This window comes from Sus scrofa, chromosome X, assembly GCF_054392235.1.
Source record: "Sus scrofa isolate SSC_HxYL_T2T_F1_AM1 chromosome X, Sscrofa_HxYL_maternal_Yorkshire_Landrace_v2.0, whole genome shotgun sequence".
Taxonomy (NCBI): Eukaryota; Metazoa; Chordata; class Mammalia; order Artiodactyla; family Suidae; genus Sus; species Sus scrofa.
The window spans coordinates 49,955,536-49,983,199 of record NC_139401.1 but is presented as its reverse complement, the minus strand read 5'-3'; the positions used below and the strand labels follow the sequence as shown (position 1 = coordinate 49,983,199).

Genomic DNA, 27,664 nt, shown 5'->3' with positions numbered 1-27,664 from the left:
ACCACAGCTCACGGCAACGCCGGATCGTTAACCCACTGAGCAAGGCCAGGGATTGAACCCGCAACCTCATGGTTCCTAGTCGGATTCGTTAACCACTGCGCCACAACAGGAACTCCAGAATGCCAACTTTAAATGTGGTTTATCTGGGTTAAAATCCCAGCTCCATGGTTTATCATCTTGAGCAGTGACTTGATCTCTCTAAGCCCCAGTTTCCTTATGTGTCAATTGGGATAACAATACCTGTCTCAGATTTGTTGGATGGATCAGATGTTGGGTTGGTTAATCCTTATAAAGTACTCAGCATGATACTTAGCATCTACTAAGAGCAATAGATACTAGCTTTTATTTTACTTTTTTTTTTTTTGCCGCCCCGAGGCATATGGAGTTCGCAGGCCAGGGAACAAATCTGAGTCATAGTTGAGACCTAAGCCACAGTTGCAGCAACACCAGATCCTTAACCCACTGATGGGGGGGATCAAACCTGTGTCCCAGCACTCCCAAGACGCTGCCAATCCCGTTGCGTCACAGTGGGAACTCTGATACTCGCTTTTATTATTGTCATTATTCTCATGGGTGATTGGGGAGAGGAGGGCCAACGTTCTAGATTAGAAGAATAGTAAGAACAAAGCAAGTTTCTCCTCTCTTCCCTGCTTTTTATTCATTTGTTCAACAAACTTTGCTTGAGTACCTACTTTTGCCAGGTTGTCCTGTGCAAGGTATTGGAGAGGATGGGGAGTTAGGGGTAATTTAGATGAACACAACATTTCTCCGAAGGAGGTCACCCCCCTGGACCCTTCGTTTCAGTTGGTAGTTTGTCTAGTCCATCACCCATACAGTAACTGTTCATTGTTCTCCTACCCCTAAGCCTGGCCCAAGGGATGTAGAATTGAATTAGGGACTGTCCCTCTCCTCAGGAAGCTATGGAATAGTGGGGGAGACAAACAAGTAGATCAGCGATTTCAGAATGAAGCTGTATTTGAGGTAGATAGAAAATACAGAGGAGATATTTGAGGAACTGCAAATCAATAATAGGTAAAATAAAAACCTAGAGACCCAGTAGAAAAATGGACAGAAGATGTAGTTAGCATTTCAAGCAGAAAGAAGCTCAAATGGTTAATAACTGTGAAGTGATGTTTAGTCTGAATCCTAATCAGAGAAATGCAAATATAAAACAGTCTAACAGTATTTGGTGAAAGTAAGTTTACATGAGCCCTGTGACTTAGGAAAGCCACTCCTGGGTATATATACCAGACAGAGTCTTGGCCACAGGGTCACAAAGAGACATGTTCAGAGTTGTTCTTTTTGGCATAATTTGTGATAGTATGTGGTTGGTGGCAATGTATATATTCATCATTGCTGGGAAGTATAAGTTAAATATGATAAACATGTGGACTATGGAATACTATGTAGCACTTCAGACAAGAAATAAATTTACAGGCAGTAATGTGGATAAGTTTATAATACCATCCTTTTGTGTAAATTTAAAAACAAAACATTTTACAAGGATATTCATTTTTAAGGTTTTTATCTGTATGTCTGCATGTCTGTCACTGGTGTGTATACAATAGGAGTAGAAACTGAATTGAACCAAAGGAGACAAGGGAAAGGTCTTGTACAGACAGCGATCATAAGTATGTTATGAACTGTAGTGTATGATTAACTCAACTGCACCAAAAAGGGAGGAGCCCAACAAAGTGTAATAGAAACTAAGAACCTGCTCACAGTCATCAGGAAAGATTTTACAGAACAAAGGGTGATGAACCAGAGACTTGTCGAGTGAGTAGGATTTAGCCAGCCAGGCCATAGACAAGAGAGTTCCAAGCAGTGAGAATAGCATGCTTAGAGGTGTGAGAGAGTATGCCTTGTTCTGCAAACTAAGTATTGAAGCTCTGGAGCATAAAAATGGGGTCAGGAGGAAGGCGGGGGTGGTAGAGAGGTCAGCAGGGGCCAGAGCACAGAAGGCTTTATGAATCATGCTTAGGAGATTGGACTTAAAATTGCATAGCTCAAAATTATAGAGTTAATTACATTCCATTTGGATTATAGTGACTAATAGGTTTAAGCTGCTAGCATGACATCTGGCAGCATCTGTCACACCATATCGGGGGATGGAGGGGCAGTTGGAAGTTAGCCCTGTCTGTTCTGCTTATATCTGTGAGTGCTGGTTACATACTCCTCTAAGTTTCCAAAGGGATGGGGAGGAGGAAGCTAGCAGGAATCTATTATTTTCTCCTTTTTTTTTTTTTTTTTTTTTTTTTAACTGCTCAAGCTTTGCCCCTTAGAGGTTCTGGAATCTTGGGGCAGAGATGTATGTGGAGATTTGTGGGTAGTTGGAAAGAGTCAAAGTCCATGAGCAAATATGAACTGAATACAGCTAGTATACCTGGAGATGATGACGATGAAAACTAAAATTTGTTGAGTACTTACTGTGCACCAGATGTGGTTCTAAGGACTTTATATGTATTAACTCCCAATAACTCTGAGGTAAGTACTGTTATTATTTCCATTTTACAGATGAGGAAACAGTTATGGAGAATATAACTAACTTGTCTGAGATGCACTACTAGTAAACGGCAGAGTTGGGATACCAGTCCTCTTACTGCACTAGGATGCCGTAGGAGAAGAAACCTGGGTTTTGGTGTTTAGACCTGGGATCCAGTCTCACCTTTACTAGCTGTGTGGCCTTGGGCAAGGTCTTTTACCGCTTGGCCCAAGTTTCCTGTTTGTAAAATTAGGATAATAATGCCTATTTGTGGAGGTGTTCATTAGAGGATTAGAGATAATATATGTAAATTACACAGAAGCCTAGTAAATAGGAATTATCCTAGCTGGTGGGTTCAGGTAGACCATTTTGTGCTTCCTTCTAGGAACTTGAAGGGGGAACTCCAGTGTTTAAAAAGGGATTAATGCAGTTTGGCCTAATCTCCTCTCCCTTGTGCCATATCCACAAAGCTAGGCCAAGGAATTTAGTTCTCTAACTTTAGGAGATAGTTTTATGTAGATCTGTGTGGATGAGCTGAGAGGTGAATGAAATTCAATATTAACTGAGACCCTGCACCTTAGGCCTGATTCTCCTTTCTCCCCACAGTTTGGAATTTGAGAATCAGAAGACTCGCTTGGGCATCCAGTTGGATTTTGAGAAGAACCAACTGAAGGAGGATCAGGATAAAGTACACATGTGGGAGCAGACAGTGAAAAAAGATGAAAATGAGATAGAAAAGCTCAAGAAGGTAAGGAAGGAGAGCATAAAAAAACTAAAAAATATGAGGAATCGGAGTTCCTGTTGTGGCTCAGCAGGTTAAGAATCCACCTAGTATTCATGAGGATGTGGGTTTGATCCCTGTCATCACTCAGTGGGTTAAGGATCTGGCATTGCTGCAAGCTGCATTGTAGGTCACAGATGTGGCTCGAATCTGGCATTGTCATGGCTATGGTGTAGGCCAGCAGCTGCAGCTCCAATTTGACCCCTAGCCTGGGAACTTCCCATGTATCATAGGTGCAGGCCTAAAAAGAAAAAAAAAATCAAAATAAAAAACTAGGAGGAAAAATTGGAAGAGATAATGTCCATAATTTATAAAACTCTCATCCAAATAAGAAAAACCCCAAGTCCTAAATAGGGAGCATATAAGTGGCACAAATAATTCAACAAGAGATTCAGATAGCCTGTAAACACATAAATATAATTGAGCTTTATTAGTTCCCTGGTTAAGGATCTGGCGTTGTCACTGCTGTGGCTTGGGTTTGATCCCTGGCCCCAGAACTTCCACTTACCATGAGCATGGCCAAAAAATAACAATTTTTTTTTTTTAAAAGAATACTGGCCATGGAGTTCCCACCGTGGCACAGTGGAAACGAATCCCACTAGGAACCATGAGGTTGCAGTTCGATCCCTGGCCTCACTCTGGATTAAGGATCTGGCATTGCCATGTGCTGTGGTGTATGTTGCAGACAAGGCTTGGATCTGATTTTGCTGTGTCTGGCATAGGCTGGCAGCTACAGCTCTGATTGGACCCCTAGCCTGGGAACCTCCATATGCTGCGGGTGCGGCTCTAAAAAGCAAAAAAAAAAAAAGAATACTGGCCATGATGTGTGAGACCAGCCTTTTTAGGCCATATGTTACCATCCATTGAGAGTCTTCAGAATACATTTATCCTAAGTCGGTAATACCTGAGGAAATCCAAAATGCTGGCACAGCTTTGTGCACACAGGTTGATGTTTATGATAAACACTTATAGTTGGAAATTGTCCAGTGTCCCCTGGGAGTTAAGCAAATTATGCTACATCATATAAGTATTTGTATAGTTAAATGGTTTCAAATTTTAGTAATATCAGACCTCTTTTAAAAAATCTAAGAGGTACAGTGTTGGGTTAAAACATCTTTAATGTTAAATATGTACAAACATATAACACTTAACCAGAAAGCCAGGACAAACTTCCAAATTGAATTTTATAATTAACCACATTAACTCAGTGCAACAGATGATGGTGTTTTACTGAAACTGAGTCCCTTGTCATAGTGCGCCTGTGCTGCTGACTGCCGTGGCTCAGTTTCTTTAGTCAAGCATGCCTGTGCCACCAGTTATTGTGTGACAACTCACTTTCCCACAGTCCTCACAGCATCCTGTCCTGAGGTGATTTGGTCCTCACTTGGTTTAAACATATCATTTGACTTTTATGACTGCCTATGTTTGTTGGTTTGTGTGGGTTTTTGTTTTTGTTTTTGTTTTTCCATCAAACCTTATTAAGTAGTCCTCTTTGCTGTCACTGCAATCTTAAATGCAAATGCAGTTGGGCAGTAAAATCCTGTGGCAGGAGTAGGTGGACATCTCAATGATCTAGAATCACATATTCGACTTTTTGTTTTGAATTAAAAAAAAAATTTTTTTTAATGGCCATACCTGTGGCGTATGGAAGTTCCTGGGCCAGGGATCGAACCCACGCCTCTGCAGCAAGCCAAGCTGCTGCAGTCGGATTCTTAACCCACTGTGCCACAGTGGGAATTGCTGAAATCTTTTAAAACTTAGCAGAAAGATGCAGAAATAGTACTCAGAACTTCCATCTACTTCTCACCAAGATTCATCAGTCACTAACATGTTGCCGTATTTGCTTTTGTACTTTATGTATATGTATTATTTCTTTTTTTTTTTTTAAGGGTCTTGCCCACAGCATATGGAGGTTCCCAGGCTAGAGGTCAAATCGGTGTTACAACTGCCGGCCTACACCACAGCCACAGCAACATCAGATCCAAGCTGCATCTGCAACCTACACCACAGCTCATGGCAACGCTGGATCCTTAACCCACTGAGTGAGGCCACAGATTGAACCCACAACCTCATGGTTCCTAGTTGGATTCATTTCTGCTGCGCCATGACAGGAACTCCTACATATTATTTCTTATGAGCCATTTGAAAGTTGCAGATATGTCCTCAAAATGAAAACAAAGCATTCTTAAAAAAAAAAATCAGAATATAATAAGATTACAGTCCCGTTGAGCACTCTTAATCCCAGTCCCTTTACCCTTTTGGGGCTAATCCCATGTAGGATATAGTCTTTTTTTTTTTGGCCATCATGCCAGGAGTTACCAGGCCAGGGATCATATTTGAACCTCATTTGCAACCTATGCTGCAATTGTGGCAACACTGGATCCTTTCACCCACTGTGCCAGGCTGGGGATCAAACATGTGTCCTAGTGCTGCAGAGATGCCACTGATCCCTCTGTGCCACAGCAGGAAGTCCTACTTAAATACTTTTACATTCATATGTATATGTACATTGTATGTATAGTCATAAAAAAATACATAGTATTTGTGTGTGGTGTTTTTTTTGTATTTTTGTTTCTGCTTTTTAGGGCCACACCCTTGGCAGCACATGGAAGTTCCCAGGCTAGGGGTCAAATCAGAGCTGCAGCTGCCGACCTACACCACAGCCACAGCAACTCAGGATCCAAGCCACGTTGCAACCTATACCACAGCTCATGGCAACGCTGGATCCTTAGCCCACTGAGCCGGGCCAGAGATCAAACCCTCATCCTCATAGATACGAGTCAGATTCATTTTTGCTGTGCCACAATGGGAACTCCTATGTGTGTTTTTTAAAAACACTGATGTTGTTATTGCTCATGACGATAGTCTTTTTTTTTTTTTTTTTAAACAAACCAAGACTGTAACATTCATTTCTGGATTTTGAGTATTACACAGCATATGTCCATTTTTAGATAATATATAAAACAAAGAACAAACTGTAGAAAGAAACATCGGTCTAAAATTGCCTTATGGGACATCTTTAATTCTCTAAGTTAATGGTAACTCTCTCCACACACTGAGGCAGGCAGCAGGATCATGACAGTAGTCCTGATGTGAAAAAGGTGCTGAAGTAATATTGTCAGAATATAGACTTTTAATTATAACTTAGTCTCAATTATGTAGACTGTCGTTAAGTAATGCTGGAAGGAAATAGGCTAAATGTTAATTGGTAATTGATTATCTCAGGCTGATGGAATTACAAGTAATTTTTTTTTTGGCTAGCTGCCACACATGGCAGCTTAATGTGGGATCTCAGTTCCCAGACCAGGGATTGAACCCAGGCCACAGGAATGAAAACAGCAAGTCCTAACCACTAGACCAGCAAGGAACTCCCCACAAGTGGTTTTTTTTTTTTCCTCCCACTTTATACTTTTTATATGCTTTGAACTGTTCTACAGCAAGCAACTTTGTTTTTTGGAGTGGAGGAGGAGGTCAACCAAATAATTTAGAAAAAGGTAAAAGAAGCCAGAAGGGTGATAGGGTTTTGTGCAAGCAGAGCTCACTGAAGACAGGCTGCAATTAGCCACCTGGGGGAAAGGGTGAGGGCAAGGAGAGATGATCCCAAGGTGAGATGGGGAAAGCCTTCATTTCTTGTCCTGTTTCCTCTGCTGGGACCAGGAGGAGCAAAGACACATGAAGATTATAGATGAGACCATGGCCCAGCTGCAGGACCTGAAGAATCAGCACCTGGCCAAGAAGTCAGAGGTGAATGACAAGAACCACGAGATGGAGGAGATTCGTAAAAAACTAGGGGGCGCCAACAAGTGAGTGTGTTCAGGCCTGGGCTTGGGGGAAGTACACAGTACAGGCAGCCTGCTAGATTTGAGTCTCTCCTGTCTCCCTGGATCTTCTTAGGGAAATGACCCATTTACAGAAGGAAGTGACAGCCATTGAGACCAAGCTTGAACAGAAGCGCAGTGACCGCCACAACCTGCTACAGGCCTGCAAGATGCAGGACATCAAGTTGCCACTGTCTAAAGGCACCATGGACGATATTAGTCAGGAAGAGGTGAGTGTCATGGCTGGTGGTGGGGGTAGGCTGCGAACAACATAACAAGGGATGGGGGATGAAGGTAGCCAGGGAGGGCAGGTAAGAGAAGGATGGTGGGCGGGGTGGTGAGGGACAAAAGGAGAGGCACAGGGGAGATGAGGCAGGGTGAGGCTGTGAGGGCCGGATGGGGTGAAAGGTAGTGTAGCCTTGGTGTGAGAGGGAAGTTGAATTGGGGTGGGGCTGTATGTCAGTGGGTGGTGAGGGAGGTAAGCCCAGAGACGAGGAAATCATTAGCCTTAGGGACTTGAGCTAAGTTAATTCCAGCAGGTGATGGCTATTGGTAGGAGTGGGAATTGAGGGACATTAGCCAAGAGGAAAGGAAGACGGAAGCTGAGGGCCCTGAGGGCTGGTGGTTTAGCTGTAGTGAGTGAAGTTGGCCAGGAGAGGGTTGGGTAAGGGACATCAGCAATGCAGAGGTGACCAAACTTAGTTAGGGGAAAGGTAGCAACACCAGCCAATAGAAGAGCCAAGGCATTTTATCCACTGGAAGTGAAGCTTGGTAGCAAGGAGGTGGGAATGTTAACTGAGAGGAGGTTTGCGGACATCTTGTCCTTAACTTGAACATGTATCTCAGTCCCACATCTTTCTCCCTCCTTTCTTTCCAAATAGCATTTCTGTTTAATTCAGTAAAATCTTTCAAACACTGGCAGTGTGCCAGGCGTCATGGTAGCATGTGCTATAAGTGCTCCTAATGCTAAGCACAGCCCTGCCAGGCAGGCATTAGCCCATAGTACAGATGAGGGTTCGTGTGTCTAAACGACGCTTCTGGTGTCGAGACCCGATGGTGTGGCTTGCCCATGGTCACACCGTTAGTCAGCGGTAGAGCCCAGTTTTGAACTTGGGTCTTTGTGCCTTCAAAGCTGCTCTTCCTTCTGCCACAAGTGCTTTCTAATAAGGTGCTTCTCAAAGACATAGAAGGATGCGGAAGAGCCCCCAGCCCCCTCTATTGGAGCACTCTCATGGCCAGTCGGCTCCATTCGACTCTCCCTCTCGCCATTGCAGGGTAGCTCCCAGGGGGAGGATTCAGTGAGTGGCTCCCAACGAACCTCCAATATCTACGCACGAGAGGCCCTCATCGAGATTGACTATGGTGACCTGTGTGAGGATCTGAAGGTAAGATCTTCCCAGCTGTCCATCAAGGGTCAGCCCATCTAGGGGTCCTGTGGAGTTAGACCATGGCTGGAAAGAGGGGCGAACTGGCAAGGGAGGGTGGGTGGAATTGTGCTCCAGGGTCTCCCCCCATGTGCACACACAGGCACAGGCACGTCTTTCACCCCCACCCCCAGTTGTCCCTGTCCCTGCCTGCTGCCGGCCTTCCCCTTCCACTTGTATACGCTCTCAGCCCAGATACACGGAGAAAGGGCTCCTGTACAGTGAACAGCTAGACCTCGAGTGTTCCTTAGGGCTCTGTCCCGGGTGGCATGCTTTCCTTCTCACGTGGCATTCTCTCATCCTGAGTGTCTCCTCCATTCCCCTGTCTTCAGCTGCCATCTCTACGCTAGTCTGGCACACATCTCAGACCCCAGCCTTCCTCCCCAAATCTGCCTCCTCTCCTCAGTGCCAGCCACAGGTTCAAACCAGAAATCTGAGCCTGGTCCTTGACTCCCTCTCCCACTGTGCATATTCACTGAATTACTAAGCCCCGTTGACTTGACCTCCTAAATATCTATTGAATCTGACTTTATTCTGTTTCCACTGTGTCTCTAGTGCAGGCTGCTTTCACCTCTCACATGGACTATTGCAGGAGCCTCCTAAATAGTTTCGGATGCTTTCCAACCCAACATTATAGTCATGGGAACTTGATTTTTTCAAACTTTTTATTATGGAAATTTTCAAACATATAGAGAAGTAGAGAGAATGATATAATGAACCCTAGGTACCCATCACTTCCCTTCAACAATTGACATATGACATATGATTGACAGACATATGGCAATCCTGAAAATACCCTTCCCCCTCCTGGTTGGCATATTTTAAATCAAATTCCAGATATTCCATTCATAATTACCTCAACATATATCTCTAGGAGGACTCTTTTTAACAATTGTAACTACAGGAGTTCCCATTGTGGCTCAGCGGAAATGAATCTGACTAGTATCCATGAGGACTCAGGTTCGATCCCTGGCCTCACTCAGTGGGTTAAGGATCCGGCATTGCCATGAGCTGTGATGTAGGTTGCAGACATGGCTCAGATCTGGTGTGGCTGTGGCTGTGGCTGTGGTGTCGGCCGCCATCTCCAGCTCTGTTTGGACCCCTAGCCTGGGAACCTCCAAATGTCTCGGGCGTGGCCCTAAAAAGACAAAAAAAATTGTAACTATAATATTATACAAAAAATTAGCAGTAACTCTGTAATATCTAATATTTAATAAATATTTAGATTTCCATGAATGTCCCATAAATATCTTTTTAAAAAATATTATTTGTGTGTTTAAATCAAGATTCAGGTGAGGTCCATGTGTTAAAATTGGTCTCTTGTGGTCTAACATTTTCTTATCCCTTTTTATTTTTTTCTTCCTATTTATGGAAGAAACTGGGTCATTGGTCCTGTACAATTTTCTCTATTCTGAATTTGACTGATTATATCTTATGATGTTATTTAACATGTTCTTCTATCCCTGTGTTTCCCATAAACTGGCAGTTAAATCTAGGGTTTGATTGGATTGGGATTCATTTTTTATTTTTGGCAAGAATTTATCATAGGTGGTGCTGTGTACCTGTGAACTTCCTTTTGCATCCCATCAATAGACACTGAGTATCAATTCTCTCTATCTTTGTAATGATAGGATTGATGAATGCTCAACATTACCTATGAAATACTCTTGCCAAAAGCTCAAACAAGGATCTGATTAAGCTTTTATATATGAAACAGTGGTGCCAGAGAAACATATTAAATAAAAGCACAGTGATGCAGTTAGTTAATTCCAGGCTGTGGGAAACTCTAAAGGACTAAAGATGTGGTCTCTTCCATAAGTAAACGGGAAGAAAGAAATAAACAGAAAGGGAGAACTTCTGTAGACTATGAGTCAAATCAACCAATTAGAATGTGTGGCCCTCCCTTGAATCCATTGCAAAGGAAAGAGAGGAAGGGGAATTTATAGATTACATGAGATTTAAGAGGAGTTCCCGTTGTGGCTCAGTGGTTAACGAACCTGACTAGTATCCATGAGAATGTGCTATCTCTGGCCCTGCTCAGTGGGTTAAGAATCTGGCGTTGCTGTGAGCTGTGGTGTAGGCTGGCAGCTACAGCTCTGATTCAACCCCTAGCCTGGGAACCTCCAATTCCGTGGGTGTGGCCCTAAAAAGACAAAAGACAAAAAAAAAAAAAAAGATTTGAGACATATCAGCGAATTGCAACATAGGCACCTTATTTGGAACCTGCTTTGAAAACCTATAAAAAAAATTTTTTAATAACACCATCAGGATGATTTGCACACTGACCAGAATAGTTTATGATGTTTAGTAATTACTTTTAATATTTTTAAGGTGATAATGGTATTGTGGTTTCATTTATTTTTTGGCTGCAATGTGTATCAGCTTGAGGTGGGATTTCAGTTCCCAAACCAGGGTTTGAACCCTGGCTGGCAATGGTGAAATCATGGGATCCTAACCACTAGCCCACCAGGGAACTCCTCCCCCTCATTGTGGTTTTAATTTTTAAATATCCATATCTTTTGCAATAGTCACTCTCAATGGGTGGGGTGGATTTTGCCTCCCCAGGGGACATTTGGTAATGTCTTGTCGCACCCACTTGTCACAACTAGGGCAGATGTTACTAACAGTATCTAGTGGTAGACAGCAAGGATATTGCTAAACATCCTACAGTGCACAAAGGACAGCCCCCACAACAAATCATCTGGCCCAAAAAGTCATTAGTGCTGAGATTCAGACACCCTGTCTTATTATTTATTTGTTTATTTATTTTTGTCTTTTTAGGGCTGCACCTGCGGCATACGGAGGTTCCCAGGCTAGGGGATGAATTGGAGCTGTAGCTGCTGGCCTATGACACAACCACAGCAATGCCAGATCTGAGTGGCATCTGCGACCTAACACCACAGCTCACAGCCAGGGATTGAACCTGCGTCCTCATGGATGCTAGTCAAGATTTGTTTCTGCTGAGCCACGACGGGAACTCCAGAAACCCTGTTTTAGAGAATGATACATGCTGAAATATTTATGGATGAAATGTCTCAGGTTTGCTTTAAAATAATTGAGTATAGAAAAGAATTGGGTATAGATGGCAGAACATTGGCCATTTTTGAAGCTGATAATAAGAACATGGGGTTCATTATATTATTTGCGTTTTTGTGTATGTTTAAAATTGTATATACTATAATGTTAAAAAAGGAAAAACTATCATGATCACCAGGTTCAGGTGTTTTTAGCCCCATCAAGCCCCTATCAGCCTTTCACAGCTGGCTTTACCAGCTATTAACAAACAATCATTGCCTGGATGCATCAAGGGTTGCCAAATCCTAATTTTCTTTTTTTTTTTTTTTTTTATTTTCCCACTGTACAGCAAGGGGGTCAGGTTATCCTTACATGTATACATTGCAATTACAGTTTTTCCCCCACGCTTTCTTCTGTTGCAACATGAATATCTAGACATAGTTCTCAATGCTATTCAGCGGGATCTCCTTGTAAATCTCTTCTAGGTTGTGTCTGATAAGCCCAAGCTCCCGATCCCTCCCACTCCCTCCCCCTCCCATCAGGCAGCCACAAGTCTCTTCTCCAAGTCCATGATTTTCTTTTCTGAGGAGATGTTCATTTGTGCTGGATATTAGATTCCAGTTATAAGTGATATCATATGGTATTTGTCTTTGTCTTTCTGGCTCATTTCACTCAGTATGAGATTCTCTAGTTCCATCCATGTTGCTATAAATGGCATTATGTCATCCTTTTTTATGGCTGAGTAGTATTCCATTGTGTATATATACCACATCTTCCGAATCCAATCATCTGTCGATGGACATTTGGATTGTTTCCATGTCCTGGCTATTGTGAATAGTGCTGCAATGAACATGCGGGTGCATGTGTCTCTTTTAAGTAGAGCTTTGTCCGGATAGATGCCCAAGAGTGGGATTGCGGGGTCATATGGAAGTTCTATGTATAGATTTCTAAGGTATCTCCAAACTGTTCTCCATAGTGGCTGTACCAGTTTACATTCCCACCAGCAGTGCAGGAGGGTTCCCTAATTTTCTGATTCCTTCATTCCTCCTGCATTTATTAATGGATTCCCAAAAAGAACTCACATCAACTGTTTAGTTCCCTTGAAATGCAGTTAATATAGAAAAAGTAGGATAAATACTTAATTCTTTGCCTTTATTTACCAGCTTTCAGAATGAGTTGGTTGCCTTTGTAACTTTTAAAGGTGACCAGTGTGGTTTTTAATATGTATTTATTATAAACGTTAGTGTTGAAATGTATTTTGGTTTGTTTAAGTCTGTTTGGAATCATTTTTCTTTTTGATATTGAAATTGTCCCATTCTTGGCCAGTGGGAGCCTCTTCAAGTTGATTTTTGTTGTTCTTATTTTTAGATTTTTTTTTTTTTTTTTTTTTTTTTGGTCTCTTTAGGGCCACTTCCAGGGCATATGGAAGTTCCTAGGCTAGGGGTTGAATCAGAGCTACAGCCACAGCAACGCCAGATTCGAGCCGCATCTAAACCACAGCTCATAGCAACGCCGGCTCCTTAACTCTCTGAGTGGAGCCAGGGGTTAAACCTGCGTCTTCATGAATATTAGTTGTTTGTTACTGCTGAGCCACAACAGGAATGCCATTAGATTTTTTTTATGGAAAACTTCATATGCAAAAGTAAAATAGTACAGTGCTCTCTTACGTGGCCAGTTTCAGCAGTTATCAGCTCATGACCAAAACTGTTTCAGTGTGTGCCCCCACACACACACCATCCTCCCCTCTCCTCCCCACCCCCAGGTTATTTAAAATAACTTCTAGGCATCATGTCATTTCATTTGTAAATACTTCAGAATATGTCTGTATAAGATAAAATTCTTTAAAATATTTAGAGCTAGGAGTTCCTGTCGTGGCTCAGTGGTTAACAAATCCGACTAGGAACCATGAGGTTGCGGGTTTGATCCCTGGCCTTGCTCAGTGGGTTAAGGATCCGGCGTTGCCATGAACGCGGATCCCGTGTTGCTGTGGCTCTGGCGTAGGCCAGCAGCTACAGCTCTGACTGGACCCCTAGCCTGGGAACCTCCATATGCCGCAGGAGCGGCCCTAGAAAAGACAAAAAAAAAAAAATAAAAAATTTAGAGCTATTATCATGCCAAAAAAGAATAACATTGAAGTTATATGTTATTAAGTCCTTAATATTATGATTAGTGTTTATATTTCCCCGATTGTTATACATACACTCAGTTTGCTTGCTTGAATTGAGAGTCAAATAAGATGAGAGATGATTGATATAGTGATTAGTTGATACTGTCTCTTAAGTCTCAATCCAAAAGTTCCCCCTGTTTCATTTTTCCTTGCAATATTTATTGTTGTTGAAGAAATTCACTCATTTCTCTTGAAGGATTTTCTACATTCTGTGTTTTGTTGATTGTATCCTGTGTTTTTTTTTAAATGTTCCCCCAGAACAAAGCAAAAAAATAAGTTCTGCTGTTCCCTATAGTTTTTGTAAGTGGGTAGTTAGATATAGATCAGTGCTGTTCAATAGAGATAAAACATAACCCACATATGTAACTTTTGAAGGGTGAAATTAATTTTAATACTATATTTTGGAGTTCCCTTGTGGCTCAGCAGGTTAAGGATGAGCTGTTGTCACTTCAGTGGCTCTAGTCACCGTTGTGGCGTGGGTTCTATCTCTGGCCCAGGAACTTCCACATGCCATGGGCATGGCCACAAAAATTGCTATATTTTGTTTAACCTAGTATATCCAAAAGAATTTTGAAATGTTTACACATTAAAGTGTGTAAACAGTATAGAAATTATTGATGAGGTATTTAACAATATCTTTGTACCGAGTCTTCAAGATTCATTATCTCTTATACGCTTCTAGCACATCCCAATCTCGATGCTAAGTTTTCCTCAGAAATAATTGATCTGTATTTAGATATCCTAAAATTTATTATTGAAAAAGAACCACGTACCCAAGTTGTTCCAAATACACTTAAAAAGTTTTGTAGTAAATGAATTGAGTATCATTTTTTTACATTTAAATTAGCCAGCATTCAATAAAACTAAAACTTTAGTTCTTCAATCCCACTGGCTGCATTTTTCATGCTTAATAGTCAAATATGTCTTGTGGCTACCATATTGGACAGCTCAGATCTAGAAATTTGATTAGATTCAAGTTTTGGGGTTTGTTTTGGTCTAGACTACTTCATAAGTGACATCGTTACTTCCTTCAGGAGGTTTATGTCTGGTTGTGGCTCTTTTTGTGTGTTTTGCAGCCATGATTATTGCCTAGATCCACTAATTTGTCAAGGGTTGCAAAATGGTCATTTTATTCTATCATTTATTAGTTGGAATACTGTAGAGATTTCCTCTCATCCTTTACTTGTTTACCCTGTGGTAGTTTGTATAGGAAAGGCAGGATATATATGCTTGATTCTTTCCCTTTATTTACCAGTTTATAAAATAATGAGTCGGTTCTTTGACATTCTCAAGATGTGTCCACTAAGTTGTTTTCGTGTCATTATGAATTTATGGATTTAAACACATTTAATGTGTTGCATTCTGTTGTGGTTATTATCCCTCTTGTTGGGTCAAGCCATTGCATCTTTGGCCAGTGGGAACTCATTCAAGTTGGCTTCTGAAGCATTTTGACACAACTCTTGTAGTCTCTAATATCTTCGTTTTTCTGGTATGTCCAGGCTCATCCTTTACATTTCCCACCCCGGATCTGGAATTAGCCATTTCTCTGAGAAGCTCCGACTTCTTTTAGTGGGAAATGCTATTATTTAGCGACTACCATCTGGACACTGGAGTGTTCATGACTGCTGTGTTGCTCAATGCTTTCAGAACTTTTCAGTAGACCTGGCTAGAAAATATATTTTTTATTTTGAAGGGAAAATGTATCATGAGTTGATTCAGTTGAAAGTGTAATTTTCAGTTTTACATTGATTTTGTGTTTGAGTCTCTGATTATTCTTGCTAAAAATCTTGGTTTCTAGCATATAATGTATTTACTTTTTCCTCTCCTATATATAGAAAACTACAATAAAATATTTTTAGTAACAGTTTGATTGACTGCTGTTTAAGATTTCCTCGTTCTTTTTGTCATTAAGCTAATGGCTCATTGAGCATGGACAGTCATGTTCCTATGTTTTTAAAGTGATTTGAAACAATCCTCTGAGTTTAATTATAGTCAGATTTCTTTAGTTTGCGGTTTTTCAAGGGTTTGCTTTTTTTTTTTTTTTTTTTTTTTTGTCTTTTTGCCATTTCTTGGGCCACTCCTGCGACATATGGACGTTCCCAGGCTAGGGGTTGAATCGGAGCTGTAGCCACCAGCCTACACCAGAGCCACAGCAACATGGGATCCGAGCCACGTCTGCGACCCACACCACAGCTCATGGCAACGCCGGATCCTTAACCCACTGAGCAAGGCCAGGGATCAAACCTGCAACCTCATGGTTCCTACTCGGATTCGTTAACCACTGAGCCACGACGGGAATGCCTCAAGGATTTGCTTTTTAGCATTTTGCTTTTCAAACCTTCAGAAACATTGAAAGGGTGGTACACAGAACACTCATATGCCTTTCACCTTAGATTGACCAATGAACAGTTTTCCAGTTTGCTTTCTCTCTTGTCTCTCTTGATTCCCTCTGCACTGTGCACTTTTTTTGTTTTTGCTGAACTATTTGAAGGAAGTTGCAAGCGTCAACTCTAAATTCTTCAGCATGCTGAAAAAGAGATTCTCCCCCATAACCACAGTTCAGTTTTATACCTAAGGAAATGGACATTAATTTTATATCTAATATCCCACCCATATTCAAATTTTTCAACTTGTTACAAAGTGTCTTTTGTAGTAGTTGTTTATTTTTTAAAGCTATAATCCAATCAAATTCATACATTGCTTTCAGTTGTTTTGTCTCTTTAGTTTTATTTATTTATTTATTTATTTATTTATTTATTTATTGTCCTTTTTTTGCCTTTTCTAGGGCTGCTCCCACAGCATATGGGGTTCTCAGGCTGGGGGTCTAGTCATAGCTATAGCCACCAGCCTATGCTAGAGCCACAGCAACGTGGGATCTGAGCCGTGTCTGCGACCTACACCACAGCTCATGGCAATGCCAGATCCTTAACCCACTGAGCAAGGCCAGGGATCAAACCCGAAACCTCATGGTTCCTAGTCGGATTCGTTACCACTGCACCACAATGGGAACTCCTCTTTAGTTTCTTTTAATGTAGAGCCTTTTTTCAACATTGATCTTTTGAACAGTCTGTGTGTTGTCTTGAAGAATGGATATGTTATGGGTACATTATGGGTATGTTAGTTTCCTTTCATTATTGTTTAATTGGTTCCTCCTAACCTTGTATTTCCTATAAATTGGAAGTTTGATCTAGTTTGGAGGCTTGATGGATTTGAGTTAAATAATTTTTTGGCAAGAACATTTTACTGTGTACCTTATATTGTATCCTGTCAGGAGACATAATGTCAGTGAGAACCACTATTCATGATGTTAAGTTTGATCTTCAGTTAAGGTGTCAATTGCCAGATCTCTCAATACAAAACATATACTTTTACTTTTGTAAGTAATAAGGAATCTTTAGGGTGATTCTTTGGCATCTTGTGGATATCTTGTTCCCCAATAGTTTTTTTACCCAGTGTTTTTCCCATTTTGATTTAGTTTAATTTTGTTTTATAATTATGTAAATTCTTCATTTGGTTCTAAAATTAGAAGTTCCCATTTTGGCGCAGCGGAAATGAATCTTGACTAGTAACCATGAGGTTGCAGGTTTGATCCCTGGCCTCACTCAGTGGGTCAGGGATCTGGCATTGCTGTGAGCACTGTGGTGTGGGTCGGAGACACGGTTTGGATCTGGCGTTGCTGTGGTTGTGGTGTAGGCTAGCAGCTACAGCTCCCGATTCAGTCCCTAGCCTGGGAACCTCCATGTGGTACAAGCCTAAAAAGAAAAATAAAATAATAAAATAAAATAGTATAATACAAGGTACATGAAGAGAAGTTTAGCTTCCTTGTCCTCTTCACCTCCCTTCCTCTATGTGTAGCCATTTTAGTTTGGGGGTTATCTTTTTGTTGTTGTTGTATTTTTAAAGTACAGATGTATTTGTAAGCAAATATATTCCCTCTCTTAGATGAAAAATAGCATTCTTTTGTGTACCTTTCATATTTCGCTTATGCTGTGTCCAGGAGATCTCTCCATAGCAATATATAGAGATCTTCCGAAGGGCTTTTCTAAAAAACATAACTGTTCATGTCTTTCCTATGCTTGAAGTTATTCAGTGGTACCTCACTTCCTTTGGGATAAAGTCCAAGTTTTTTATAAGGCCTAAAATGTCCTGTATCATCAGGCTTCTTCGACCACATACATGCACAATTACTACTACTGCCATATTGAATTTCCCTTTATTTGTTTGGTGTTTGAAGTTCATTAAAGTTGATTCCTCTTTTGAATTGCTTTGATTTCCTTGAATGAACCATGAACAAACCCAGGTTTTGTATGTGATACTCCTGTGTGCATAGAAGACTCTTCGTTCTCTGTCCTCACCATTCATTCTATAGGCCTGAGCTTAAAAATATTCCTGGAAGCCTTCCCTAGACCCAGAGTTTGAGTTAGGTGCCCTTGTGTGCTAACCCATCACCCATCTGTTTATCATTGCTTGGGTATTCATCATACAATGTTCTGATTGTTTACTTATATGCATTCCTCTGTTAGTCCATGAGCTCTGTGAGCATAGGAGCCATGGCTCACAGGATATGAGGGGCCAGTGCCTGGCATTGAAAAGCATTCAGTAAATATTTACTGAATAAAAGTGAAAGAAAGGCACAAGCCCAGACATGCATTGCAATATCCATAAGGCCTAAAACCAAGTTCAAGTGGAATTTGCTCAGGAGTAGTGATCTGAGCAGAAAACGTGAGTTGCTTTATTCATCGTAGAGCTGTAAGTGGAGTTCAGACCAACCTGTGTGGGAGCCTGTAGGTCACCCTGGCATGGTGCTGGCTCATGGCCTGGGCTGAGAGCCAGAGAGGGGCACCACCAGCTGCTCCTCTTGAGAAATGGGAAGGTTGACAGGGCCTGGGGGAAAGGCTAGAGATGAGAAAAGTGATGTCAGCCTGTAATCGCCAGGGATGGTGGGAGTGGTTACCGTGCACAGGACCTGATGAGAGGAGGAGAGTTAGGGAAAAAGAACCTGCTTTCTGCATGGGTGCAAGTGCCCAGGCCCCTGCTTGGTCAGGCAATTCCGTAGACCCTTCTTGATGTTACTGGGCCTGGGGTTTGCAGGATGCCCAGGCTGAAGAGGAGATCAAGCAGGAGATGAACACACTGCAGCAGAAGCTGAATGAGCAGCAGAGTGTGCTCCAGCGTATTGCTGCCCCCAACATGAAGGCCATGGAAAAACTGGAAAGTGTCCGAGACAAGTTCCAGGAGACCTCAGATGGTAAGGGTCCCTCTTTAACTTGGGCCTAAGATGAAGGCATGAGGCTAGATGTATGGCAAGGGCCTGTTACGCATCCCAGTAGCTCCTGTTTTTACATGCTTTCTTACTCAGAACTCCCAAGAGGGGAGTTCCCCTTGTCGTGCAGCAGAAATGAAACCAACTACTATCCGTGATGATGTGGGTTCGATCCCTGGCCTCGCTCAGTGGGTCAGGGATCTGGTGTTGCCATGAGCTGTGGTGTAGGTCGCAGGCACAGCTCAGATCCTGCATTGCTGTGTCTGTGGTTGGCGGCTACAGCTCTGATTCAACCCCTAGCCTGGGAACTGCCATATGCCACGGGTGTAGCCCTAGGAAAGCAAAAAAAACAACTCCCAAGAGACCTAAACAGTAGGGATTGTCACACCTGTTTTATAGAATAGAAAACTGCTAAGGTTTAGAGAGAATGGGTCAGGCCTGTTGCTGGTAGAGCCCAGGGTAGAATTCATGTTATGTGGCTGCAAGCCCATGTTTCTTTCTTTGCACCATGTGGCTGGCCCACTGGATACAGGTGATTGTGTAACTGTCTTCCTGGGCCCCTTGCTAGGCATTCATCTCCCTCTGGGATGTTCCTGTTTTGTGGATTATCACTTGAAGGTGATTTTTACAAGGGCGTGATCCTCAGCCTTGGCAGAGCCTGGGCACTGAGGGGTCACCTATCTTTCCCTTGTGGCAGAGTTTGAGGCAGCCCGAAAGCGAGCCAAGAAGGCCAAGCAGGCATTCGAACAGATAAAGAAGGAGCGCTTTGACCGCTTCAATGCTTGTTTTGAATCTGTGGCCACCAACATTGATGAGATCTACAAGGCCCTGTCCCGTAACAGCAGTGCCCAGGTAGGCTGGAGCCCCTTACCCAGCTAACCCCTACCCATCCTGATTTGCTCTTCCCTCCAGGTTTCCTGTCCTCATCCCCATCTAGACCCAGACCCTGACCCATCTCCTTTCCCCCCAGGCATTCCTGGGCCCTGAGAACCCCGAGGAGCCTTACTTGGATGGCATCAACTACAACTGTGTGGCTCCTGGCAAACGCTTCCGGCCTATGGACAACTTGTCAGGCGGGGAGAAAACAGTGGCAGCTCTGGCCCTGCTCTTTGCCATCCACAGGTAAGGCTGTGCCCCCCAGGGCAATTGGTGGAGAGACTGAACTGAGGCCACCAGAGGCTCTGGGGTCCAAGGATATGCAGAGATCTGCAGAGGTGAAGATGATCTGGTGGACTCTGGATTGCATCCCTGTTCCCTTGGTTTCCTGGACCTGTCTTCCCAATCCACCCTCATCCACTCAGCATGCCCTCCCTTGCATGTATTCAGTCCCACTGCCAGGCTTTTGCTCACAAGGTTGCTGGCTAATAAGCCCTTTTCATGCAAATCTAGCTTGATCATCACCTACCACCCCTTCACATCTCATTCTCCTCCTATTCCTCTAGGAAGCCTGCTTCGACCACTGTGGCATACCCTGACCTCCCTCTCCTGAATGCCAATAGTACTTGAGTCTGACACCCCCCCACCCCTGCACCCCAACCTTGTGCTTGATTGAACAGCGTCATTCAGTGAGCATTTCTTGAGGGCTGCTCTGTACCAGAACCTGTTCGGGTATTAGAGACACAGATGAGTCAGAAATGGTTTCTGTCCTCAAGGAGCTCATGGTTAGTGGAAGCCAGATGTGTAAACAGACAGTGAGCTAAGTGTTGTAACTGAGTGAGCGTGTGTGCTGTGGATGCACAGAGGAGGGCCACCAACCCAATTTGGGAGGGCATGGGTGGTCAGGAAAGGCTTTCAAGGCAGGTGACACTTGAGTGGGAAATGTAAAGGATGAGTAGAAGTTAGCTAGGGAGACCAGTAGGCATGCAGAGGCAGGGAAACATGGTGTGTGGGTGGGTCAGGTAGACCTCCAGGTAGTTTGGTTGGTATAGCCAGAGCTTAGGACAGCTTTATTTCCTCAGCCAACTTGGATGCTCCAGAGAGGACCATGTCTTCTCCTGGAGCACAGGGCTGGATGCAGAGGAGGGCCCAGCTGGTGTTGGCCTTTAGGGGCTCAGGCAACATTTAGACCTGGGTTTTTTAGTCTCTGAAATAGAAGGGGAAGCTGGCCTGTGTGATGGGCCCTGGGGCTGTCCTGCCCCACCCCGCACCCATCAGTGTCTGCTCACCTACTGGTTCCCTCCCAGCTACAAGCCAGCCCCCTTCTTCGTCCTGGATGAGATTGATGCTGCTCTGGATAACACCAACATTGGCAAGGTGGGTGCAAGGAAAAGTGGGGCCCGGGAGGGAGGCCCCCAGGTCGGGGCTGGGTTTCAGGGAACAATTCCTAAGTGAGCCCTAGCTGTTCCTGCCGCCTGCTCTCTGTGCCTGGGAGGCTGGGCCCAGGGTCTTCCGCACTGTGCTAGTCAGTGGCCTCCTCTCAGCTTCTCTTCTCCCCACCCTCCACCCCCTACCCTATCCCATCTGACTCTGGATCTGACTGGATAAGACAGGGAGTGTTAGGGCTTCAGCCCTGCTAAGTGCTCGGAGGCCCCTCCCACAGGTGGCAAATTACATCAAGGAGCAGTCAACATGCAACTTCCAGGCCATCGTCATTTCTCTCAAGGAGGAGTTCTACACCAAGGCTGAGAGCCTCATTGGCGTCTACCCCGAGGTAGGGCGGGCCTGGCTCAGGAGCCAGCCCCACTTCCTGCCTGACTCCCCAGGGCAGGAAGGGAAGGCTGCAGCAGAGGGGCATGGGGGTGGGGGAGCATAGGGACTCAGGTCCTGAATGGCCGTCTGGGCTTGTTGGAGCCTTGCCCCAGAGGCTTAGCCAACCCAGCTGGGCAGGGCCATTGCATTTGGGGACAGGTGGAAAGGCCAGGCAGAGGCAGCCAGACAGCAGAGAAAAGGAGGAAAGTGCAGAGGTAGGCAGGGAGAGAAGGCACATGGGACCGAGCACATCCTCTTACACCCAGAGAACCATTGCCTGGGCTTTGGGCAGGTATGTAGGGAGGAGGGTTAGAGGCCCCCAGTCCTGGGGTGCTAGACCCCTCTTAATTCTCTCCTTACAATTTTATTTTTCTTTTTCTCCCTCCTCCTTCAGCAAGGGGACTGTGTGATCAGCAAAGTCCTGACCTTCGACCTCACCAAGTACCCAGATGCCAACCCCAACCCCAATGAGCAGTAGCAGTAGTTCTGCCCTCCTGCCCTGTCTGGATCCCTAAGCTGCCCCTCTCCCAATCTCTGGATATTTGGCTCCCAACCTTCCCCTACCTCCTGTCCCTGTTTGGTATATATCATGGGATTTAGGCACTGCTATCAAGCACGAAGAGGAACAGAGGTGATGTTAGTTCTGGAGCAAAAATTCCTGAGCTTCAGGGAGCATCCTGGCCTCTGAAAGGAGGTGCTGAGCTGAGCTGAACTGAGCTGAACAGGGCCATCTCTCCATCCCTCCTCCTCCCATCCCAGACCTTCCCCCATCACCCATAATCATGGGTCCTGTGGGATGCCTTTCATTTTGCTTGTGTGTGGGTATGTATGTGTGTGTATATGTGTCTGCATGTGTGCATGTGGGTGTGTTTGCAAAATAATAAAGATATTGGAGACCCATTTTAGAAGGAGCCTAGGCTGAATTTGATTCCAAGAGAGCTTAGTATGACAGCACCCCGGAGCTGGGCAAAGGTATTCCGGACCTCATAGGATTCAGGCAGTTATATGAAACCACCCTCATTCATTCATTCATGTTTTCATTCATTTGTGTGTTTATCAAACATGTACTGAACATCCTCTATTTGTCAGTCTCTAAGCTAAGAATACAGAACTGAATGAAACATGATCTCTACCCTCCTACTAAGGAGATGCTAGTCAGTTCATGAGTTCCTGTAGTTAGCTGAATCATGTATAGGTTCTTTGAATTTGAAAAGAGGACGATCACCTCCAGGCTTCCTGGAGGTCACATTTGAGCTGGACCTTGACAAATTGGTAGGATTTGGTTGGGTAATAGGAGCAGAGCCTCGGCTCTGGGGGCAGTTCTAGTCCCATTTTTTTTATCACTTACTAGTTTGATGCTGGGCAAGTCATTGGACCTTTCTGTGCCTCAGTTTCCTCATCTGTAAAATGGGGCTAACAGTGTTTACCTACCTCATAGGATTTAATGATGTCAATCTCCTCACTGGAGGCCTTATCCCTGCTTGGAGCCCACGAGGTGCCAACCCCTCAGAACTATAAGCCTTGTTATGCCTAACCTCTGAGGGCTTCTAATCCCACTTGTTAGGGATAGAAGGAGCCTCGAAATTGGGGAAATTCTGAATGCCCTGGTTATTGGGAAAGTTCCAGGGCACTGATGGGGTTTAACCTGGTTAAATGGAGGGCCTAAGGAACCCTGTAGCTTCAATCATGTATGATAACTCAGTGCCTAGGCCCCAACCTGGATTATGAAGAAGTAGGGGAGAGGTAGCCTGGGCCACATCCCAGCCGAATGCGTGTTATGTTCCTTTTGTGAACTAACCGCATTAGTTGTAGGGGCTGTGCAGAGGCAGCGTGGTCTGCTGCCATGAGGTCAGTCTTTGCTTGTTCACATACACCGTCAGACCATCACCTTGTCCTGATCTATATACTAAATTTTTGTTTTTTTCAAGTTAAGTCAGTTCTAATTACCCAAGTAATGTACGAATCCATTTTCTTTTTAAGAAATTAAATTGTTACAAATAAGTATAGCTTCATTTGGCTACCATTCCCCCTCCCCCTCTTAATTACTGTCATGTCTGTTGTACATCCATCTCGACTTTAGGACTTTTACACATGAGTTCATTGAAAACATTGTGTTCAATGCAGATGGTATATTGAATCATTCTGCAGTTTGCTTTCTTTGCTTAGCAATGTTTTAGAGATCTATGCATGTTGCTAAATGTAGATATAGTTCATCCTTTGTAATTGTTACATAGATTGTCATGATGTGACTCTGCCTCATTTTATTTACCCATTTCTCTTATGATGGACAATAAGACTGTTTTCTGTTTTTGCTGTTATAGGATACTACACAGCATTGTGTGTGTGTGTGTGTGTGTGTGTGTGTGCACGCGCATGTGTGAATGAGAGAAAATTTACCTAGGGTTGATTCCTAGAAGTTGAATTGAAGAGTCATAGGCTATTTATATTTTTGTTTTTAATAGATACTTCCAAATTGCCCTCCTGTACTATTTACTCAATATTTTTCTTGAGGTTGTCTTAGCTCTAATATTGTCATCTACTTCAGTTTCATCCTAAGTAGTAATAACCGTGAAACCATGGGTTTGATGTGCTAAGTATGTATTTTTCTAATACATATTAAAAGGCATAACTATCAAAACAAAATAAATTTGTCTTTGTTCAACCAAAGAAGTCACATACCATTTAGTGGTATGTGTACCGTAATTTGGGAAATACTGGCATATGTGGAAAAGCACAATTTGGGAGTCACCCTGGTTCAAATCCTAGCTGTAGAAACTTGAGCCCGTTACCTCACCTCCCTGAGCCTCCCTTTCCTCACGTAGGAAAGGAGATAACATACACCTACCTGGCAGTGGTGTAAGGAAGATGAAATACATCTGAAGCAATTTGGCTGGCACCTACATCATCATTGGTAGCAATTGCTTTTCTCCACTTTATAGATGAGAATGAGGCCCAGGAAGGTTAAGTAACCCAGTTGCCAGGTAACAGTGAAGGTCTGAACCCAGACGCTCCAATTCAGTCTTGTGCTTTTGCCACTGTGAGGGTGGTTATCAACCGTGGCTGTGCACCAGAATCACCTGTGAAGCATTTTCTTTTTCCATTTTGAAAAATCAAAGCAATATATACACTGGTTAGAAAATAAAATAGTACAGAAGGGCTTATCATGAAAAGCAGCAGTTACCTGTTGCACCCCCATGTCCAAAGGATATGGAGCTCCTTGCTCTGGTCCCACCCCTGGAAATCTAATTCAGTAGGTGTGGGTAATAATCTGGGTAACTAATCCCTACCTCACAAGGTAGAAAGCATTGCATGAGATGCAATGGGCTAAGGCCCTGGTACATAGGAACACAAGTGCTGTAAAGGATTTAAATCCTGAGGATCAGAGATGTGAGATGACTTATCTGAGATCCTAGTTGGTTCAGTGAAACCTAGACTTCAGCTGGGATCTCCTCTGTGCTTGCCCACTGTTTTTCCTTGTGCCATACTGCCTCCTATTATCACAAGGCAACACCTGCTCAGCAAAGGGTGTGCCCAGAGCAGAGCAGATAGCCTGGTGTGTTTCCAAGAGCAAGCTGGATTTAGAGTGGAATCCCTAGGTCTGGGTGAAGGACACTAGATTGGCTTGCTTATGTTCTGGACCCAATAGCCTTGGTCTAGGTAGTTGACATGACAATCTCTACCTTTAATTGGTCACTTCTCTCTGGGAATCACGGTGTTGAGCACCAGGGATGCAAACACGAGTCAACTCTTTATCCTGCCTTTGAGGAGCTTACTGTCTCTCTGGGGAGGCAAATCATAAAAGTGTGATCAATGCTCTGATAGGAACATGGATAAAGGAGGAGCATCTAGCTTAGGTAGAGGCCAGGGAAGCATCCTAGTCTATAAGGTGACACCTGAACTGAGTTTTGAGGAACTGGCAGAAATTAGCCAGTTGAGGAGGACATGGAAGCAATTTCCAGGTAGTGGCAACAGTAGGCACAAAGACCTGAAGACAAGAATCAGTTAAGCACTTCAGAAATACTGAAACAAGGTTTCCTGTGCTGAGGAAAAGCAGCAGAAAATGAAGCTGGAGAGGTAGTCGACCAGACCTGAAGAGGGTCATAGGAGCCTGGCAAGAGCAGATTTGCCTCATAAGACAGTGTGGTTCCCAGACTGGCTTTGCACCAGAAACGCCTGGAACATCCTGGACCCCAACCTCTAAAAAGTCAATTTCCATAGTTGGGGTGGGGGGCTCAGGATCTTGAGTGCTTATAAAGATAAGCACATGAGTAGGGTGCAGCCAGGTTTAGGAATTGTGGGCTGGAGGCTGAGGGCAGCCATGAAGTACTTTTGAGCAAGGGCGACGTCACATTAGATGTGATTTTAACAAACCCCTTTCTGACCAGCCAGTGTGGAAATGGATTATGTTAGATGCTCATGCTGTATGCTCTTATGCCTGTAGCTTTCCTGCTGTTCAATTCTCACACTGTTTTATATTTGCTTGTTTTGTCTCTGAATAAGCTGTAAACACCATAAGGGTGGTTCTGGGGTTATCTTGCTAGTGGTATATCCCCAGCAGTAAGCACGATGCCTGAGACAAAACAGGTACCCAGTAAATAGTTTTTGCATGAATGAATGTATGAATGAATGCATTTGTGATGGAGAGAATGGAGACAGATTAGTTAGGGAACTATTGAAAATACCAGGCCTGCTCAAGGGCCAAGGAAGTGGGGATGGATTGGAGGTGATAAGGTGTGAGCTATCAAGGGAAGATGATGAACCAGACTTGGTGACTGATTATTGGATATGGAGGGTGACTGAGGATAGAATGAATAGCTAAGATTCCTACCCTATCTCAGTCACTCTCCTTCCCCATCCATCTGAATCAGAATCTCCTCCCAGCCTCCTCAGCAACTAGAATTACCCTTTCAAGTTAGGTAAATGTTCTGTGTGCTGTGTGGTCTTCCCCCTCCCCCTCCTCCCCCCCCGGCCATTGATTCATTCATCCAGTTCAATAAATCTTGGCTGAGCACCTCCTGTGTGCAGTGAGGCTCTTCTAAGCCAGGACTCTGACTCCTTCTTTCCTACCTCAGATGTTTTTGAGGGCTTCCCCAGATACAACTCATGTCCCTTATATACAGTAACCTAAAGGGAGATGCCCAGATGTCAGGCCTGTAAGGGAACTTACAGACTTTGTCCAACCCCTTCCTGAGACTCAGAGGGGAAGGAACTTGCCCAAGGCCCCACTACTAGGAAGTGTTGGAGCCAGAACTGGAACCTAGGTTCTCTTTCCTCATCATCCCTAGAGCTTTGATTTCTCCCATTGCAGATCAAGACAGGCAGAGGAGGCCAGGGAGAAGGTAGGACTTAGGTTGTTGGCCCTGAAGGTCGATGTACTGGACAGGCCAACAAGAAGCTTGCCAATTACACTGCCCCCTTCTGGAAGCCTTCAGCAGACCTGCCATGCCCACAGTCCCTTCTAAAGGGTTTCTTAAGCATGAGTCGCCATGCTCTGTACCATGTGACCTCACAATCCTGGCCACAGATGTTTAAGTCGGGTAGCATCTTACTCAAGGACAGCCAGTTTCTAGGCTGGCTAGTGGCCTGTTAGGTCGACTGACATAAGAACTCTACTTCCTAGGGATGGCTTGTGTCAAATGGCAATTGTATGAAACAATCAGATCCTTTTTCAGGGAGGCCAAATTTGAGGCATTCGGAAGAAGAGAACAATTAATTAGAATTTAGCAAGGCAGAAGTGGTGGTGGATGAGGGGGTGTCAAACTGAACAGTGAAAGCAAGGAGAAAGCTGCAGAAACCATGAGACATAAGAATGTGGGGCCACAAGGTAGCAGAAGCCATGAAGCAGCAAGACAATGGGCCAGAAGGACACACAAGCCATGAAGCAATAGGAGCCATGATGTAGCAGTAGCCGTGAGGAACAGAAACCATGAAACAAAACCCTGAATCTGTGAGATCCACAAAGCAGCAGAAGGCTTGAACAGACAAGATCCACGAGGCAGCAGAAGCGATGAGACTGCAAGAGCCAC

The 27,664-nt window shown here is 43.8% G+C and overlaps 1 protein-coding gene across 5 annotated transcripts in view; it reads left to right on the top strand.

The window, feature by feature from the left end:
• SMC1A (structural maintenance of chromosomes 1A) overlaps positions 1 to 26,677 on the top strand; it is a 41,927-nt gene extending 15,250 nt beyond the window's left edge. For 3 of the 5 annotated variants that reach the window (XM_085007972.1, XM_003135124.7, XM_085007971.1), the window contains 10 exons: positions 3,089 to 3,230; positions 6,921 to 7,066; positions 7,158 to 7,311; positions 8,356 to 8,466; positions 18,779 to 18,935; positions 19,648 to 19,802; positions 19,921 to 20,072; positions 21,134 to 21,203; positions 21,490 to 21,600; positions 22,033 to 26,677. In XM_085007972.1, coding sequence (XP_084864098.1) covers positions 3,089 to 3,230; positions 6,921 to 7,066; positions 7,158 to 7,311; positions 8,356 to 8,466; positions 18,779 to 18,935; positions 19,648 to 19,802; positions 19,921 to 20,072; positions 21,134 to 21,203; positions 21,490 to 21,600; positions 22,033 to 22,116 — 1,282 coding nt within the window. In that variant the 3' untranslated portion in view covers positions 22,117 to 26,677. Of the gene's footprint in view, positions 1 to 118; positions 3,231 to 3,471; positions 3,536 to 6,920; positions 7,067 to 7,157; positions 7,312 to 8,355; positions 8,467 to 18,778; positions 18,936 to 19,647; positions 19,803 to 19,920; positions 20,073 to 21,133; positions 21,204 to 21,489; positions 21,601 to 22,032 lie in introns of those variants that run through there. The other 2 variants (XR_014835419.1, XR_014835418.1) reach the window with 2 other exon arrangements.
• Positions 26,678 to 27,664: the final 987 nt, after the last annotated feature.